The sequence below is a fragment of the Telopea speciosissima genome, chromosome 8, assembly GCF_018873765.1.
Source record: "Telopea speciosissima isolate NSW1024214 ecotype Mountain lineage chromosome 8, Tspe_v1, whole genome shotgun sequence".
In the NCBI taxonomy this organism is placed as follows: Eukaryota; Viridiplantae; Streptophyta; class Magnoliopsida; order Proteales; family Proteaceae; genus Telopea; species Telopea speciosissima.
The window spans coordinates 65,247,480-65,265,565 of NC_057923.1; the positions used below are offsets into that span (position 1 = coordinate 65,247,480).

Here is an 18,086-nt window from a genome sequence, read left to right on the forward strand (position 1 = left end):
AGGTTCTATAAAACCCGGCCCAACCCGACCCTGTTGCAGTCCTAATGTGTACAATAAGATCACATTGAAATAAATCAAATCAATTGCAAAAACATAAACCCATTTAAATATGAAAAAACTCTTTCAAGACGAATATAGAAAAACACGAGACTTTGTACAGAAGATAATGATAATAATAATAATAATAATATTATTATTATTATTATTATTATTATTATTATTATTATTAATATTAATCTTAATATTAATAAACTATGAATTCACATGAATATAGTATTCTCACTCAAATCTCGACGTGACAAATACAAGAAAAACAGGAATAATTTTCTTTGTTCCCTCGACAGCTAGAGCGTTGTCATGACGAAACCCAATACAAGGAGAGAGAGAGAGAGTCCAAAAAACCATAAGTTTTCTTTATTTTTTCTCATCAATTCTATTCACGAAAACAAGCCACACAAAGAGAGAAATAGAATTCAACAAAACAAAAACAAAGAGAGAGAGAGAGAGAGAGAGAGAGACGAACTTCACGGATATGGAAGGTTATTGTGCTCACACATAATCCACCACATATTTTCTCTCACCTTTTTTTTTCTTGGTGTGGTGGGTGGTGGGTGGTGGGTGGGGGATGGGGGGAGAGGGTGGGAAGGAATCGTTATCACCTCCAATTCCTGCCCGTTTCAATTCTCTCCATTCTCTCACATAGGAGCGAAAATGACCACCTTATCCAGTGCCCAAGGTGGGGTTGGGTAGTCATTTCTGTTCCTATGTGAGGAATTGGAGGGAATTGGAAGGGACAATGAATTGGAGGTGATAAAAATTCAAGGAGAACGGAGGATGAGGGTTGGGCACATTGTTTGTTTCCCGCAAGTAAGTGGTTGCATCCAATAGGGAGGACAGGTAGGTCATTTTCATAAGAGATGGGAGAGAGATAGGCATTATACCAACGTGCCTAATCCTTACCTTTTACTTTTATAACAAAAGAAAGAAAAAAACAGTGAAAAATTAGCCGCTTCTCAATGCCAACGTCTGAAAAATGACGTCATAAATTCTAAGGAAATTATCATTGTTAAGAAAAAATGACGTCATAAATCCTAAGGAAATTATCTTTGTTAAGGTATTCTTTGGAAAGAGTACCCAACAAGATGAGACCTTGGGAGAATTGTCCTACTCCTCGATCCTATTCCGAACCTTGAAACTTTTGGGTGGATAGACCATAGAATTTAACACACACAACTATTCATTTAATGGTTTAAGTAGTTAAGATCAACAATCATGGACTCTTCAGAAAAGTTTTCCCGGTCGCATAAGCATGCAAAAGAAATTATCCCATTGATGGAGGAGGAGAAATTTACCCCTTATTTCCCCTTCCCTGCCATGACATATTAATTTTTTGGAAAAAAGAACGTTGTCCGGGAGTGTGTCCTACACCAGCACTCCTATGTGTCTATATTCTCCTCCCTATATGAAAAGATAGTTCTGCCCCCTTATTTCAAGGAGGAGAGAGATAGACACATGGGAGTGCTGGCGTAGGCCACACTCTCGGATAGAAAACTGCTTCCCTAATTTTTTTTGGTAAACTCTATAACATGATGATGATGAGAAATTTACCCCTCCTCTCCCATGACATATGAATATGTTTTTTGGTAAGCCCTATAACATATGGATATACTACCAACCATGTCTACCACATGGGTTGTGAGATTTGAATATCTATCACAAAAAAAAAAAAAAAAAAAAAAAAGAATTTTTTTTTTTGATGATATAAATTCAGCAACTCTCACCAAGGGATGGTGGCTATTTTTGTTTTTGGAAGCCGGATCCTCTCTGTTGTGCAAGAATTTCTGCCGAAGAAATCCCTTGCTGTAAACACAGTTCTCTACCTAGTAAAGAAAATTAAAAGAAAATTGAGAACGAAAGAGAGAAGACAGAGAGAAGACCGTGGAGTAAAATGTTTTCTTTATTGATTGTTGAATACATTCTAATCCCCTTACATGAAGGGTTAACCCTATATTTATAGAGATGGATCGAATAACCCATTCTTCGTCAGCCATGGTCTTCCCTAGCAGCACGGATTTTCGGCACTTCCATTCTTGATGTGGTCCCCTCTTTAATCCCGGGATTCCCAGTCCATGTGGGATTGATCATGAGTGGTTTTTTAACTGCCATGGTGGGAGTGAGTTTTATAACCGTCGGGCACGTGAGATTCTCCAAACGTGCTTTTGAGCCTTATTTCCATATGAGTCCATGTCTACAATCATGATTTGAAGTAGAAATTATGGTGTATCATTTGCCCCCTACTCCCTTTACCTCGGTTGAGACATCTCGGTCGAGGTGTAGGCTGTAATTCAACAGAATTTGGAGAAATGTCTGGAGGATCTGCCTGGAGTTCATGTCTATTTCCTGGGGCTGACCAGTACTAGGCGATATCTTGACGATGATTTTTTCTCATTTGGACATATCTACCCTTTATAGGTCATTTATAAATGCGCCGTCATTGGCCGCTGTTAGCAAAATACCTGTCACCTTTTCGCTCCTTTTGAGGGGAGATTGATGGAAAGTTTATAAAATTTAACTTTTGAACTTCCTTACTTTTCCTGGAGTTCTCTAATGATAATGCTCTCTTTCCCAGGTATAGGTTCCTTCGTCTTCCCCACTATCTGGTCCGTCCAAAAATATTTGAGCAGTTGGATCTAACGAGTGTTATAATAGATGTCTCCAAGGGTATAAAACATTTCAGTTTTCTTGAGTTTTTTCACTTCTTCATCTTCCAGTTCTTCCGTGAAGGATATTTCTTCAGGTTCTGCCATAGTGTCATTCTGTTCCTTCATAGCTTCTTCAACCATAAACTTCTTCGTTTCAAGTAAGTGTTTTTCTTTTCTTCTTCTTTTCTATCTATAGTTCTTTTCTCTTCCGTTTATTTTTACTTTTGGGGAAATGGGGAAAATCAAGAGAAATTCTTCATCTAGGGAGGACAGAGAAGTAAAATCTCTATTGGATGAGGGTGAGCGATTATATCAAGGGATTACCCAGGAAAAGAGTAAGGGAATTTCTCCTCGATCATCTTCAGTTGGGGATATATAGCCCTTAGGGTTTCAGCGTTTGTCCCCAGAAGTTCTATTGGGGCATTAGCCAGTACTTCTAGTCTGGATTCTATGAAACAACTTGGGAGAAAAGGTTATTGAGTTCGACAATCACAATTGGATCCTACTATTGGAAAAGGAGTTGATGAGATCTCCTTTGTTCTATCTGAATATAACCTTTCGAAAATCCGAAGTGTTTACGCGATTCAAGAGGAGATCGTTCTGAGAGTTCCTTCACCCGAAGACAGATTGAATCAGCCCCGACCTCAGGAGGTGGGTTTCATCCTTGATGCCTTTGAAGCTGGTCTTCAATATCCCCTCTCTCCTTTCGTAGGTCAACTCCTTAGGCATTACAAGATTGCCCCCAGTCAACTGGTTCCTAATGATTGGAGGTGTATAGGAGCCTTTTTGATAAAGTGTTTTCGGTTGAGAAGGCGTGCTTGTCCAGCATTGTTTATTAGGTGTTTCACCTTAAACCAGAATAGTGGTCACCCCGGGTGGTACTATTTTTGCCAACGGAGTGGTATTCCCATAGTGGATTCTCTTCCATCGTCCAATCACGATTGGAAACAGAGATTTTTCTGGGCGGTTCATGTGGGACCTGAGTGTCCTACTATGTGGGGTTATCTTGATACTACGGCTGGGAACAAAATTCCTCGGTTGGACTCCGTGGATCAGATAACCTTAGGGAAGTTGACAGCAGATAAGAGTCGCATCAGGGGAGAAGCCATCGATGTCCAGGACATATGCGAATTGGAACGGGGTGAGCATCTCGGGAGCTCCTCCCCAAGGTATTTTATGTTATAAATTTTTTTCTTTGTCTCATATGTTTCCTTTGTTGGTTGTAGTGGAATTCAACTTGGACTCTCTTACGTCGTTTATACAGGAGGAGGACCTTCAAATTGCCGGGGATAAGGTTGTTGCCTCCTGGGATAAGGGCAAGAAGAGAAAAGCACCCTCAAAAAAGGGATCGCCTAAGCCTCCCCCTGCACCTCTCCGAAGTTCAGAGATTGTCGAGGCTTCTTCGGGAAAAGAGAGGACTCCTGACTCGAGCTTGGTCTCGGGAGGAGGGGTTTTCTATGATCCCAAAAGATCCTCCTCCCCCTACCAATACCAAAAAAGATAAGGGTAGAGGCAAGGCCAATCTCAAGATGTTTGTTCCCTAGTGGTCTATCACGAACGATCAGAGGGTGATTGGTAATACTGCGGTGGCCGAAAATATGGCCTTGAATTGCGTTACTCCAGCAGATCGAGTTTGGCTTTCTGAGATGTCTGATGACATGTTGGAGAAGTCGGCTCTTGCCCGGGGCTATGAGGTGACATTCTTTCCTGAGCTAATATTTTCACTTATTTCTTCCCGTTTACTAACATAGTTCTCATTTTATTTTAGATTTTGGCCTTTGCTTTTGAATTGGTGGAGCGACGGAGGAAGGTCACTGAAGTGTACCAAAAATCCGAGGAGGAGACGAGGGAACTGAGAAAGGTTGTCAAATATTATGAGGAAGAGTCTCCTCGCCTGAAGAAAGAATTGACCAAATTGAAGGTTGAAAAATAGTATGTTGAGAAGGCATTGTCAGAAGCTCAAGAGAGCCTAAAGAAGGCTAAGGAGGAGGTCCGATCTTCTAAATCTTCTTGTAAGAAAATCAAAAAGGAGTTAAGTGAGAAGAACCAGTTGCTTGGTGAAGCGCAGGCTGAGATTGTTAGCTTGAGAGCTCAGGTTCAAGAAGCGGGGAGTATGGCCGTTAATGACTAACTTGAATCCGAGCTTTGCAAGACCCACCATATGGCGACAACTTCTAAGATTATGTTAAAAATGGCTTACTCCATTTGGGTTCAAAAAAAGGAGAAATATCCAGATTTCAACTTTGAGGGAATAACCGAGGTGGAGTATATGCTCGAACGACTAGAGTCCGGTGCTTATAAGCCCGCCTCCTCAGTTGGGCAGTTAGATATTCCTCATCCCTCCACATTTGTGTTTCCTCAAGTGCCTTTTGTTGAGGCTGGTAAGCCTAGTTCTGGGGTCAATCCTGATGGAGCTGCTGTTATTGGATCCGAGCAGGCTGTGCCTTTTGATGCCCCTGAGACTGTTCCTGAGAAGAACGAAGTGCAGAATGTTGAGCAGAGTATTGTGCAAGGAATGGGGCAGAGAGAAGAGAATCCTTCTCTTGTCCCCTCGACCACTCTAGCTGCCTCTAAGAACTCCGGAGATGCTGTAGATGCCTCTACAATTTAATTTCTCTATTTTGCTTGTTATTTCAGTGTTTTGTACTGTTTGTCACTGTTTTTTTTTTTTTTTTTGTAATCCTGCATATGCTTGGTTAATGGAAAATTTGTAATGGGTTTTCTTAGCTACTTTGAATTTTTATTTTATTGTATACCCAATTATGACTCCCTACTACTTGTTGCCTAGGAACACCTTCCTTTAGTCAATGTCGTTGCCCAAGAAACTTCAGAGCGGGAGAAGGAGTTGCAATCTCGGATAGTGGCATTCGATAGGGCCAACACCATACTGAGGAGGCCTAATTCTCAACTGAAAGAGGAATTGGAAGACTATAAGTCTCTGGAACGTTGGGAAAAAGATCTATTGTCCAGGTTGGAGTTTGCCCGAGATATCGTGGATAATGTGAGCGACTATCTTTGGGCAGAAAGATACACTGCAGGGAACCTCACGATTAACCACGTGATTCAATCGCCCGTGTTTGAGCGTTTCTGTAAAGATAAGGCTTTGGAAGGTGCTCAACGTCTATACGATTGAGTGAGGGAGGTTGCCCCCCAGTTTAGTTGGAGGAAGATAAGATTGGGTTTTGACCCTCGTGTTCCTGTGCAGGAGGTTTTACTTGACCCCTTTTCATTGACCATACCCTTTCTTCCTCCTCCACAGAATGTTTCGGGGCGCCTGCCCCCAATTCCACCTCGTCCCGAGCTTAAACGCCTGAAATTGTGATTATTGTATCTCGGGTCGCTGTTGTCATTCTTCGGATGTATGTATTTTGTTTTTATGCTCGAAATTTATTGAATCTGTGTTACTTTTCCCTCTTAATGAGTTGTCAAATCCTTCTTTTCTCCTGACCTCTGTTGACGTTTATCTTTTTTCATGATGTACGTCTTCATCATGATGTGAATCCCCTTTTTCAGAGATTTTTATAGATTTCCCATGCTAGCATTTATTATATCCCTGTTTGATTGGCATTCCATATTCTTTAGCATTAAAGGGGTTGGTGAAGAAATCGAATTGTCGTCCAGGTAACTACCCCATTTCCAACTTTTGGAGGAACGTTGGTCCATTGATGTTGAAACATGTGGCCTTGGGCGTAACTTCCTAGTAAGTGGGGCAGTTATCTCTTTAATATTCTGTTTCTCCCTTGAACCGTCATTTTTCCCTATAAATAGGGCTAGGAGGTTTCATACTTTTGCTCCTTAGAGAGAAAGATGAATTCTTCTAGATTGTTTCTCCTTTGCCGTTCCACAGAGACTCTTTGTTTCTTATGGTGTTTTAGTTGCCGTTGCTTTCTAAGACGCAGAGGTTGCATGTTCTTGAAGGGTAGCCATCTTATAAGTATCTCTTTCGGCTTCAATCTTCAATCGACATTTTTCTTCACAGCTTCGATCCTCAATCGACACGTAGTGTCCTTTGGGTTGAAGGGCTGTGATGGTGCCTCTCTAGGTGCCTTCCCTTTGCCAACTCATTGGAGAAGGAAGGTTGCATCGGAGAGGTGTAGAATCTTCAGGAGACTGCTTGTCGCCGACCTTCACTGTTAACGTATTTGGCAGGCAGTAGTGTGGATCTATCGGTGAGCTAGAGAACCCAAAGCCAGTGTTTCTCCCAGGATTTTGTGGGCTCCTCATTTTTGATGCCTTGAGAGGAGTAGAAACATGGCTATTTTGGTGCTTTAAAGCGTCGATGGTGAATCCCATTTGGCAAAGTAGTCACCTATTGATTCTCAGGGTTATTGTGGAGCAGGTGGTTTTACTTCATCATGGTCGAGCTCGGTATCGATCATTGTGTCAATGCTACTCCTGTCTCACACTTCCCCATCCTCAGCTCGTGGTTTTCATCCTCCTTCTGCACGGAGCGTTAAGTGGGCTTTCTCCTGGTGGTGTGGTTGGTCAATTAGTTTGCCATGTTTTCTCTTTATGGAGGACTTGTTTTGAAATTGAGCATAGCTTCATCGTAGTGCTTGTAAACCTTACTGTGCACTTGTATTTGAGAAATGTGATTGCTTTATAACCTTGTACTTGCATACTTGTATTAGTGTATTGAATACTTAATAAAAGAATCTTGTTATCCGAGCAATCTTCTTGGCATATTTTCATCTTTCTGTATGTGTAGTTTTGTATTCCTGTAGAGTGTTTTCTTTTGTGATCAGATGATCACTTCCTTTCTGTCATGGGATCCTCCTTGTAATGCAACTCATCGTTATGTCTGGTTGACCATCATCCTTGCTTTTAATGAAGACGTCCCCATGGTACAACTTACCATTATGGTCGGGTGACCATCATTTTTCTTTGAGAAAACGCCTCTATGGTGCAACTCACCATTATGGTCGGGTGACCATCATTTTCTTTGGGGAAGCGCCCCTATGGTGCAACTCACCATTATGGTTGGGTGACCATCATCTTTGTCTTGGGAAAACGCCCCTATGGTGCAACTCACCATTATGGTCGGGTGACCATCATTTTGCTTTGAGGAAACGCCTCTATGATGCAACTCACCATTATGGTCGGGTGACCATTATCTTTATCTTGGGAAAACACCTCTATAGTGCAACTCACCATTATGGTTGGGTGACCATCAATTTTTTTTGAGGAAACGCCTCTATGATGCAAATGACCATTATGGTCGGGTGACCATCATCTTCTTTGGGGAAGCGCCCCTATGGTGCAACTCACCATTATCTTAGTTGCTGGCATATTATTAACAAAAACAATAATATCCATAGAAAATTCTGATGTTTGCCTTCAACTTTATTGATCAATTATTGATTTTTCACAAATGACAGATTTGGAAATCACACAACTAACAACTTTGGAATTGACTTTTGGAATTCGCACAACAAAGTACTACCAGAATTCAAATAACTGGGAACTGACCTTCAATGATGAAATTTTTGCAAGTTCTCAGCATTCCAAGATCGTGGTATGGGTGCCCCCTCCAGGGTCTCCAAGTGATATGGTCCTGGGGCTACTTGCTTGGAGATCCTATATGGTCCTTCCTAGTAGGTGATAACTTTTCCATAGATCTCGAGTCTGAGGCTTCTGCCTTGCATAGGACCAATTCTCCTTGATGGAACTTTCTGGGTTTCAGCTTTATGTTGTAGTGACGTGCCGTCCGCTGCTGGTGTACTGCATTTCTTACCCGAGCTATTTCTCAAATTTCATCCAACAGATCTAAGTTTACTCTGAGCTCTTCATCATTGACCTCCGAATTATATAACTATACTCTCAGTGAAGTTTCCCCTATTTCTACTGGGAGTACTGCCTCAGTTCCATATGCCAGCATGAAGGGTGTTTTTCCAGTTGCCAACCTCGTGGTTGTCCGATATGCCCATAGAATATTAGGCAGTTCTTCCACCCACAACCCTTTGGCTGTTTCTAGCTTTTTCTTTATTCCATTTAATAGGATTTTGTTCATTGCTTCTGCCATCCCTTTGGATTGGGGGTGGGCTACTGAGGTCTTTCTTAACTGAATTTCATATTGATTACTGAATTCCTTGAATTTCTGTTCAAACTGCTTCCCATTGTCAGTAATGAGGGTTCTCGGGATTCCATACTTGTATATAACTGATTGTAGGAAGAACTTCCAAACTTTTGCTGCCGTGATGGTTGCCAATGCTTCTGCTTCTACCCATTTGGTGAAATAATCAACGCCCACCACTACAAATTGCTTGCCTCCAGATGCTTTGGGAAAAGGTCCCAGTATGTCAATTCCACATTGGACAAAGGGCAACGGACTAGAGATTGAAGAGAGTTCGATTGCTGGTTGACGGGTGATGGGTGCAAACTTCTGAAATTTCAGGCATTTAAGGATGAAATTCAGTGCTTCTTTGCGGAGAAATGGCCAAAAGTATCCCTGTCTGATGACTTTGTGGGCTAGTGCTAGGCCCCCCAAGTGTTGTCCATAAATGCTTGTGTGTATCTCCCGAAGTACATATTCTGCTTCAGATGGTAGGAGACATTTCAGATAAGGCATTGCGAATGCCTTTTTATACAGTGTTCCTCCTATCGGGCGGCCCTCATTCTGACCTTCTTTGCTTCTTCCTTGTTGGTGGGCAGTATGTTCTCCTGGAGATAGTTGATTAATGGATCCATCCAACAAGGTTCCCTTTCGATCGACAAGATCTCCTCGGATTTTTCTATGCTCAGGGAAGTGAGTACGCCCAGATACACTATTCTGCCTAGATCTTGAAAATCTGAGGTGGCAAGTCTAGAGAGGGCATCCGCAGATGTATTCTGCTTCCGAGGTACCTGAAGTATCTCAAAGTAGCTGAATTTTGTGATCAAATCCCGTACTTTTCCCAAGTATTGGGCCATCCACGATTCTTTAACTTCATATTCTCCTTTGACCTGATTGAATATCAATTGGGAATCACTATCGACGGTGACCCGTTTTACCATCAGACTTTGTGCCAATTTTAATCCTGTAATCAACGCTTCATATTCAGCCCCATTATTGGTTGTTTGGAATTCAAATCTCAGCGTATATTGTATAAGGAACCCTCCAGGGCTAGTCGGTATCAATCTAGCCCCACATCCTTGTGCATTGGAGGAACCGTCCACATGCAGTGTCCAATCTTCAAACTTTGCTTCGGGTTCTGCTATGTTGGGGCTTTCTTCTTCAGGAAGCGTGCATTCCACCACAAAATCCGCCAGAGCCTGTGCTTTGATGGTAGTCCGGGGTTTATATAGAATATCAAACTCCCCCAATTCCGCGTACCAAGCTACCAACCGTCCTGAGTGGTCGGGTTTGGTCAGTATCTTCTTTAAAGGCTGATCGGTGACCACTTTAATAGTGTAAGCTTGAAAGTAGGGCCTCAATTTTCAAGCTGTCGTTATCAAAGCGTATGCATATTTTTCAACATTACTATATCTGGTCTCAGCATCTAGGAGGACTTTGCTGACATAGTATATTGGTTTTTGGGTTCTCTCATCCTCTCTGACTAATACTGCACTTACTGCAACAGTGGAGATGGCCAGGTATAGCTGCAATATATCCCCTGGTTCAGGCTTGGCCAAAAGGGGTGGTTACGCCAGATACTTCTTTAGCTCGGTAAAGGCTGTCTGGCATTTTTTAGTCCATTCAAAGGTGAGCTTGACTCCCTTGGTTTCCCGTTCCTTCGCTCGGTTTTTGATAGCTTTAAAGAAGGGCGGACAGCGATCCCCCGAGGCCGAGATAAACCTCCCGAGCGTCGCTATCCTTCCTGTAAGTTCTTGCAATTCCTTGACTCTTCCAGACTGATGCATCTCAAGTATAGCTTTAATCTTTGTTGGATTTGCTTCAATCCCTCTACTTGAGACCATGAATCCGAGGAATTTTTCCGATGTGACTCCAAAGGCGCATTTAGTTGGATTCAACCTCATCTTAGTTTCTCTTAGGACTTGAAATGCCTCACTCAGATCTGTAATATGATCTTGTGCTTTCAGGCTCTTCACAAGCATATCATCTACATAAACTTCCACATTTCGGCCTATCTGGTGCTTGAAAAGGTAATTTACCAAACGCTGGTAGGAAGCTCCAGCGTTCTTTAATCCAAAAGGCATGCGGATGTAGCAGTACGTATCTCTCCCCGTAATAAAAGAAGTTTTTAAAATATCAGGTTCATACATCCTGATCTGATTATATCCTGAATAGGCATCCATAAAAGAAAGCATTTCATGTCCTGCTATGGTGTCTATCAATAAATCGATACGAGGCAAAGGGTAGTAGTCTTTAGGACAAGCTTTATTCAAATCAGTAAAATCAATACACATTCGCCATTTGCCATTTGGTTTAGGCACCATTACAACATTAGAAAGCCATTCTGGGTAGATGGCTTCCTCGATGAAGCCGGTGTCAAGCAGCTTGGTTACTTCTTCAATCACCTTTTCTTGTCGTTTTGGTGCAAAGGTTCTCTTCTTCTAGAATATTGGCTTAGCATTGGGATAGACGCTAAGCCTGTGTTCGACTATTTTTCTATCTATTTTGGGCATATCGGCAGCAGACCAGGTGAACACGTCTGCATTGGCTTTCAGGAACCTTATAAGGGCATTTTTTCTTTCACCACTCAGCCCTGTACCTATTTGGATGGTACGCGTCTCATCTCCTTCCACTATCTCCACGGGGACCAGGTCCTCGGCTGGCTCGCTCCTTTCCTGGTCTCTGACATCTTGATTGTTGTCCAAGTGGATCAAATGCATTTGGGGCTCCTTTTGTTTAGTCCTCAGGTATCCTTCATAGCAACGTCTGGCAATCACTTGGCTTCCTCGGCATTCTCCAGCCCCGTGATCAGTTGGGAATTTCATAATGGGGTGTAGTGGTGAGACCACTGCTTGCAGTGCATTGAGTCCTGGTCGCCCCAATATTCCATTGTGAGTGAAATTCACCTTTACTACCAGAAAGTTTAACATCATAGTAGAGAGTTTGGGTTCCGTCCCCACAGTGACCAGTAGCTCCATTAATCCTTCGACTTGCACCGGGGCCCCATTGAAACCGTACAAGGGAGACCCCACCCTTTTTAGCATCTCGGGTTTCAGGAGCATCTTTTCAAAGGCATTGTAGTAGAGGATGTCAGCTGAACTCCCATTGTCTACCGGGATCCTTCCCACTATGCAGTTGGCTATAACCATCTTGAACACCAAGGCGTCATCATGGGGGGTCTGAATCCACCAGATCTTCATCAGAGAAGGTTATGGGATAACCCGTTCTCCTCCTTTTGATCGTGGGATTTGCTTGCATTACACTCCGAGTATGCTACTTTCAGGAATTCGAGGTTTCTCCTTCCACACCAGGTCCGCCAAATATGGTAATTATTTCCCTCAAGGGCGCATTCCCAGCATGGGGCTTACCTTGGGGAAGTTCTCCTTTATCAGCTTATGTGGATGACCTTTGTTTTTCTTCTGGCTCCCGAGCACGGTAATCCAACTTGCGTTCATTTCCTTCTTTCTTGATAAATTGACCTAGGCGCCCTCTTTGAATGAGAGTCTCAATCTCATCTTTCAGCTGTCTGTACTCCTCGGTATCGTGACCATGATCTTGATGAAAGCGACAGTACTTATTTTTGTTGCGCTCATGCGCTAGCTTAACCATCTTGGAGGGCCACCGTAGGGTCACTTGATCTTTAATTTCATTTAATATATGTGCTCGGGCGTGAGTCAGAGCTATATAGACCGGCTCAGGTCCCAGATCAGTAGCTCTGGTAACCCAAGCTTTCCTATCATCTTTCTTTCTTCCGCCATCTCTGTCATCTCGATGACGCTTCGTACCGGCTTCGTGAGGGATTTCCTCCTTTTCTTGGACTTTCTTCTCAGCTTTATCTTCTTTCTCGGCTGCAAGAACTTCAGCCAAATTGATATATTTTTCACATTTAGAAAACAATTCATACATATCTCTTGGTTCGTCCATGATCAAGGATTTTTTCAATTCGACATCTCGTATTCCGCTACGCAGCGCCTGGAACTTCACTATTGGATCCAAATTTTGCACCTCCAAGGCCTCTTTATTGAACCTGGTAAGGAAACCCCTGATGGACTCATCGGGGCATTGCTTTATGGCCAGTAAATTAGCCGCTGTCTTTTTATGAACCCTGCTGCTCACAAAGTGAGCCAAGAAGGCTCTTCCCAAGTCCGTGAAATTGGAGAGGGACCGTAGAGGGAGCTGAGAGAACCATTGCCATGCCTCTCTTTTCAGGGTGGAGGGGAAAGCCCTACACATTATAGCATCAGAAGCGCCTTAAAAGAATAGGAGGGACTTGAAGGTTTCCAAGTGATCTTTTGGATCCGTGGTGCCATCATATTGTTCTATGGTTGGCATCTTGAACCCTTTTGGGAGAGGCTCCAATCGCACTTCATCCGTGAATGCTAAATCCGTAGTGAAGTGAAAATTATGAACTAGAGCTTGGTTCTTTCCCCTTATAACTTCTTGAATTTGGTCTTGGAGCTCCAGAACTTTGTCGTTCAGAGCTTGTTCGACCTTGGTCATGTGTGAATCTTGATTCTTGGTGTTTCCCCGTGCCTCTTTATTCTTCCGTCTGGTGTTGTTTGCGTTGCTATGGTTCGCATTGTGCTCCGATGAAAGAGATCTTTCCCCGTCTGGCGGTGGAGGGGGGGTATTGGGATCCCCTGCAAAAGACCTCGTTGCATTTCCAGCATCTGCTCCATCTTATCATCCCAGCGGGCTTACATCACATCAAATTGTTCCACTGTAACATAACGCGGAGGGTCTCCTTGGAGTCTTGGTTGGGATTCCTCCTGACACGGTGGCTCCTGATCTTCTAGGATGAGATTTTCACCTTCCTGTCGGGAAGCAGTCGGTCTTGGCAAAGTTCCTCCCTGAGCTATAGCGGAAGGTCCTAGGGGAGGGATGGCCGCTGAGGCGGCGGATCGAATGATTCTTGACTGGTGTCTTGTATTGTTCATGGTGGGATCTTCGTAGGTCTTTCTTCTTCATTCCCACAGACGACGCCAAATGTTGTGCAAGAATTTCTACAGAAGAAATCCCTTGCTGTAAACACAGTTCTCTAGCTAGTAAAGAAAATTGAGAACGAAAGAAAGAAGATAGAGAGGAGACCGCGGCGTAAAATTTTTTCTTTATTGATTGTTGAATGCATTCTGATCCCCTTACATGAGGGGCTAACCCTATATTTATATGGATCAAATAACCCATTCTTCGTTAGCCATGGTCTTCCCTAGCAGCACGGATTTTCAACACTCCCATTCTTGATGTGGTCCCCTCTTTAATCCCGGCATTCCCGGTCCATGTGGGATTGATCATGAGTGGTTTTTTAACTGCCATAGTGGGAGTGAGTTTTATAACCGTTGGGCACGTGAGATTCTCCAAACGTGCTTCTGAGCCTTATTTCCAAATGAGTCCACGTGTACGATCATGATTTGAAGTAGAAATTATGGTGTATCACTCTCCAATGACATTTAACCACCAGAGTCGATCTCCCAACAATCATAGAGTGTGGGGACCACCTATGGAGTGTGATCTCCACACCCCATGGATGGTGGGAGATGGACTCTGGTGGTTAAATGTCATTGGAGAGGATCTAAATTCTTAGTGAGTCCAGATCCTCTCCAATTACATTTTAATCACTAGAGTTGATCTCCCACCAATCATAGTTTGGGGACCACCTCTGGGATGTGGGGACCAAACCCCATGAATGGTGGGAGATGGACTCTGCTGGTTAAATGTCATTGGAGAAGATCTGAATTCTTTGTCTGGATCCTCTCCAATGACATTTAACCCCCAAAGTCGATCTCCCACCAATCATAGAGTTTGGGGACCACCTCTGTGATGTGGGGACGACACCCATAGATGGTAGGAGATGGATCTGAATATTTTTTTTTAAGGGGTAAAGAGTAAAGACAAGGGATGCGAACTAGCGAGCTACGTACAACATGAAATAGCCTCATCAGCTTATTATTATTGTTATTAGTATTATTATTATTATATATATTCAACTTTCCAAAATCTTTTTTTGTTTTTTCTGATAACAACTTTCCAAACCCAACCCAACCTTACCATAATAAGCATATTCTCCTCATCCTCACACACATGTACATATTCTCCTACTCTCAATCCTCCAGTTACCGTACAAACTTTGAAAGACAACCATTACTAAATGGACAACTTTTAAATTTTTGGTAGAAAGTGCAAGTGATTGGTCCAATTATGGGAAGATGGTGGAGTTGAGCATTCAGGAAGACACCAAACACTTTTGAGAGACTTGAGACCATTTCACAACCCAGAAAATAATAAGAGTCTAAATATATTTAATTTATGAGTTTTCCCACAACAAAGAAAAGATTCACATTTCCCACTTTAAGTCTATTTTAAAGGGGTTTTAGGTGTATACTTTACGTATCTAAAAAATAAATAAATAAATAAAAAAAATTCACATAATAGAGGAGTGGGTTATATCTGTCGAGACAGTCATGGTATTTCGGTTCTGACAGTTTCCAATCCTACAATATTTTACGATGTTTTAGTGGGTGAGACGCTGGCACTTCTGGCAGTTCATTGGTTGGGGATCGACGGATCGTTTTCCTCCCAGGTTTCTTGTTCGGTCAGGGAATTTTTATCATATGCGGTTTTTGATCGGTGCGATTTCTTAGTGTCTCTCACAAGAGGAGGGTGGATCCCACCCGAGTAGAGTATTTGATCAGGTGCCTCGGATGGATCATCGATCAGGGAACCATAGACGATAACGATTCCCCAATCAGATGCGTAAGTTCCTCTCATAAGAAGGGCAAAAATGATGACCTCACCCCTGCCCAAACACATTGCCCAGGTAAGGTGAGGTCATCATTTTCATCCTTCCTATGAGAGGAACCTGCGCACCTGACCAGACAAGAAACCAAAGAGGAGAAAATTCTTTGTTTTTGGAATACATTCTCATGGTCGTCGTAGGTAATGTGCTAATTTAGTTAGGCAATAAGAATTCGATTTCTTACCTTACTAATGGACGAGGTCCCTCACCTTTGCAGATTCAGCCTGTAGAATATATTATTTAATTTTTTAAGTTTGTTTCTTGTATAATTACCTTTGTTCAAAAAGAGAATAACAGCTTCGCTGACACCTTGACATGAAAGACTTTGTCGGTTACTTGCACAAACTCTTCTTCAACAAATAAAAACAAAGAAAAGATTACGGGCAAAGAAAACAGTGCTTTATTTGTAATTTAAGAGAGGTAAAATGTAATTTGACCCGATAAACGTGGAAAAGAGACGACGGGAAAGGGTCGCCGTGGCGTAGGTTTGGAGGATAAGGTGAATAAAGTGTCCAATGTAATTGTCCCCCTCCCACCCCTTTCTCTTCTTGTCATCCTTGATTGATTGAGCCTATACCATTACCCAAATTTGGAAAAAGAAAAAACCAAAAAAACCCCTATTAGGTAGCGTTTTCTTCCTCTCTCTTTTTTAAAAATCTTGGTCGCAATTTTATTAAAACAGAGCAAAGTAGTGAGAGTGACCACCACCCTTTCCTTTCTTTGCCCTTCGATTTGTTATTCTGTCAATTTATTTGGTGGAGGGTGGTGAGTGCTGATGCTTGAAAGGCATATATTGATGCCGCCTCTCTTTTACCCAATTTTTTTCTCTCTCCTTCATTCTTTAATATTTGGGACCAAGTTTTCCTTCAGACATAGTCAAGGGAGAGCGAGGCCCTCAAATGACATTGAGAGGGTATCGTACATTTATAAAACAACAATTCAATCTTATCCCAAATAAATGGAGTTAGCTAACTAAATCCTTGCCTTCTAATAAGTTTTATTTGAAGTCATACTTGATATAAGGCTTAAGCTATGTTTGTCTTTCTTCACCACTTCTCTTAAGATTATTTTAGATCTGTCCCTAGCTCTTTTAAATCTTTTAATCTGAACCAAATCACTTCTACGTACTGATCCATTGGAGTTTTTGTAAGGCTTCCGTTGAATATGACTATGCAACCTCAAACAACTTTCTCGTAGCTATCAAAGCTATTCTTAGATCAGCTCTAATATGGTCATTTCTTACTTTATCTTTCCTACTTTTGCTACTCATCCATCTCAACATCCTTATCTCCACTACACAGAGTATGTTTATATGATGCTTCTTAATTGCTTAATATTTTACATCATATATATATCATAGCTGGTTATATGGCTGTCCTATAAAATTTTTCCTTTAAGTTTTAAAAGAATACGTCAATCACATAACACTCCAGACACACCCCTCTACTTCATCAACCTTATTTTGATTCTCTGTAAAACATCATCTTTTAAATCACCTTCTTTATTTATGATTATACTCAGATACCTAAAATAACCACTTTGCGGAATCTCCCTCTTATCAATTTTCACCACTTCATTATCGTCCTAGAGTAACTAAAGTTACACACTATATACTATATATTAATTCTACTTATCTTAAGGCCTTTGATTTCAAGGTTGATTTCCATAACTTCAACTAGGCGTTATGCCCTGCTTTTGTCACATCAACCAAAATAATATCACCAAAAAACATACACCAAGAAACCTCATCTTGATTGAATATGGTTAAATCATTCATGATAAACGCAAACAAACTAATAAGGTCTTAAAGCTGATCCTTGATGTAACCCAATTTTAATCGAAAATTCACTATCTTGGTCAACACAATTCTTATGCTAGTCACCACACCATCATTCATATATTTAATTATGTCCACCTATTTATTGGAAAACACTTCTTTTCTATAGTACTTATCATATCAACTATCTAGGGTTTACTTGAAAACACTTTTTTTTCTATAAAGACCATTTGGAGCAATCTCTAAATCTTTCTATGAGCCTCCTGAGTAAGTAAATAGCTTCTGTCGTAGATCTTCCTAGCTTGCATAAAACCAAATTGATACTCCGTGATTATATTTTCTTGTCTCAGGTGGATTTCGATAACCCTCTCCCATAATTTCATAGTATGACTCATTTGTTTTATGCATCTATAGTTATTGCAACTCTGAATATCACCTTTAATTGTTGTAAATCGGAACCATGCACAATGCTTCTCCTCCATTCATTTTACATTTTTCCTTGTGCTCATAATCTTATTAAACAATTTGGTTATCCAAGATAAACCACATATTCCTAAGCTCTTCACAGTTCTATTGGGACCTCATTTGGGCCCTATATCTTACCTACTTTCATCCTCCTTAAAAGCTTCTTTTTCTTTAGACATCCTAATTTTTTGCATATATCTATGACATGTGGTATCTTGATGGGTAATGCAATCTTCTGGGATACGTACTATTACTAAGTGTTTTCATTTAGTAGGCTATAGAAATAAACTTTCTATC

The 18,086-nt window shown here is 41.6% G+C and overlaps 1 protein-coding gene across 1 annotated transcript; it reads right to left on the reverse strand.

Moving 5' to 3' along the window:
- Positions 1 to 12,147: 12,147 nt before the first annotated feature.
- LOC122672584 lies at positions 12,148 to 12,987 on the reverse strand. Its single transcript, XM_043870043.1, has one exon. The coding sequence runs from the start codon at positions 12,985 to 12,987 to the stop codon at positions 12,148 to 12,150; it is 840 nt and encodes a 279-aa protein (XP_043725978.1).
- Positions 12,988 to 18,086: the final 5,099 nt, after the last annotated feature.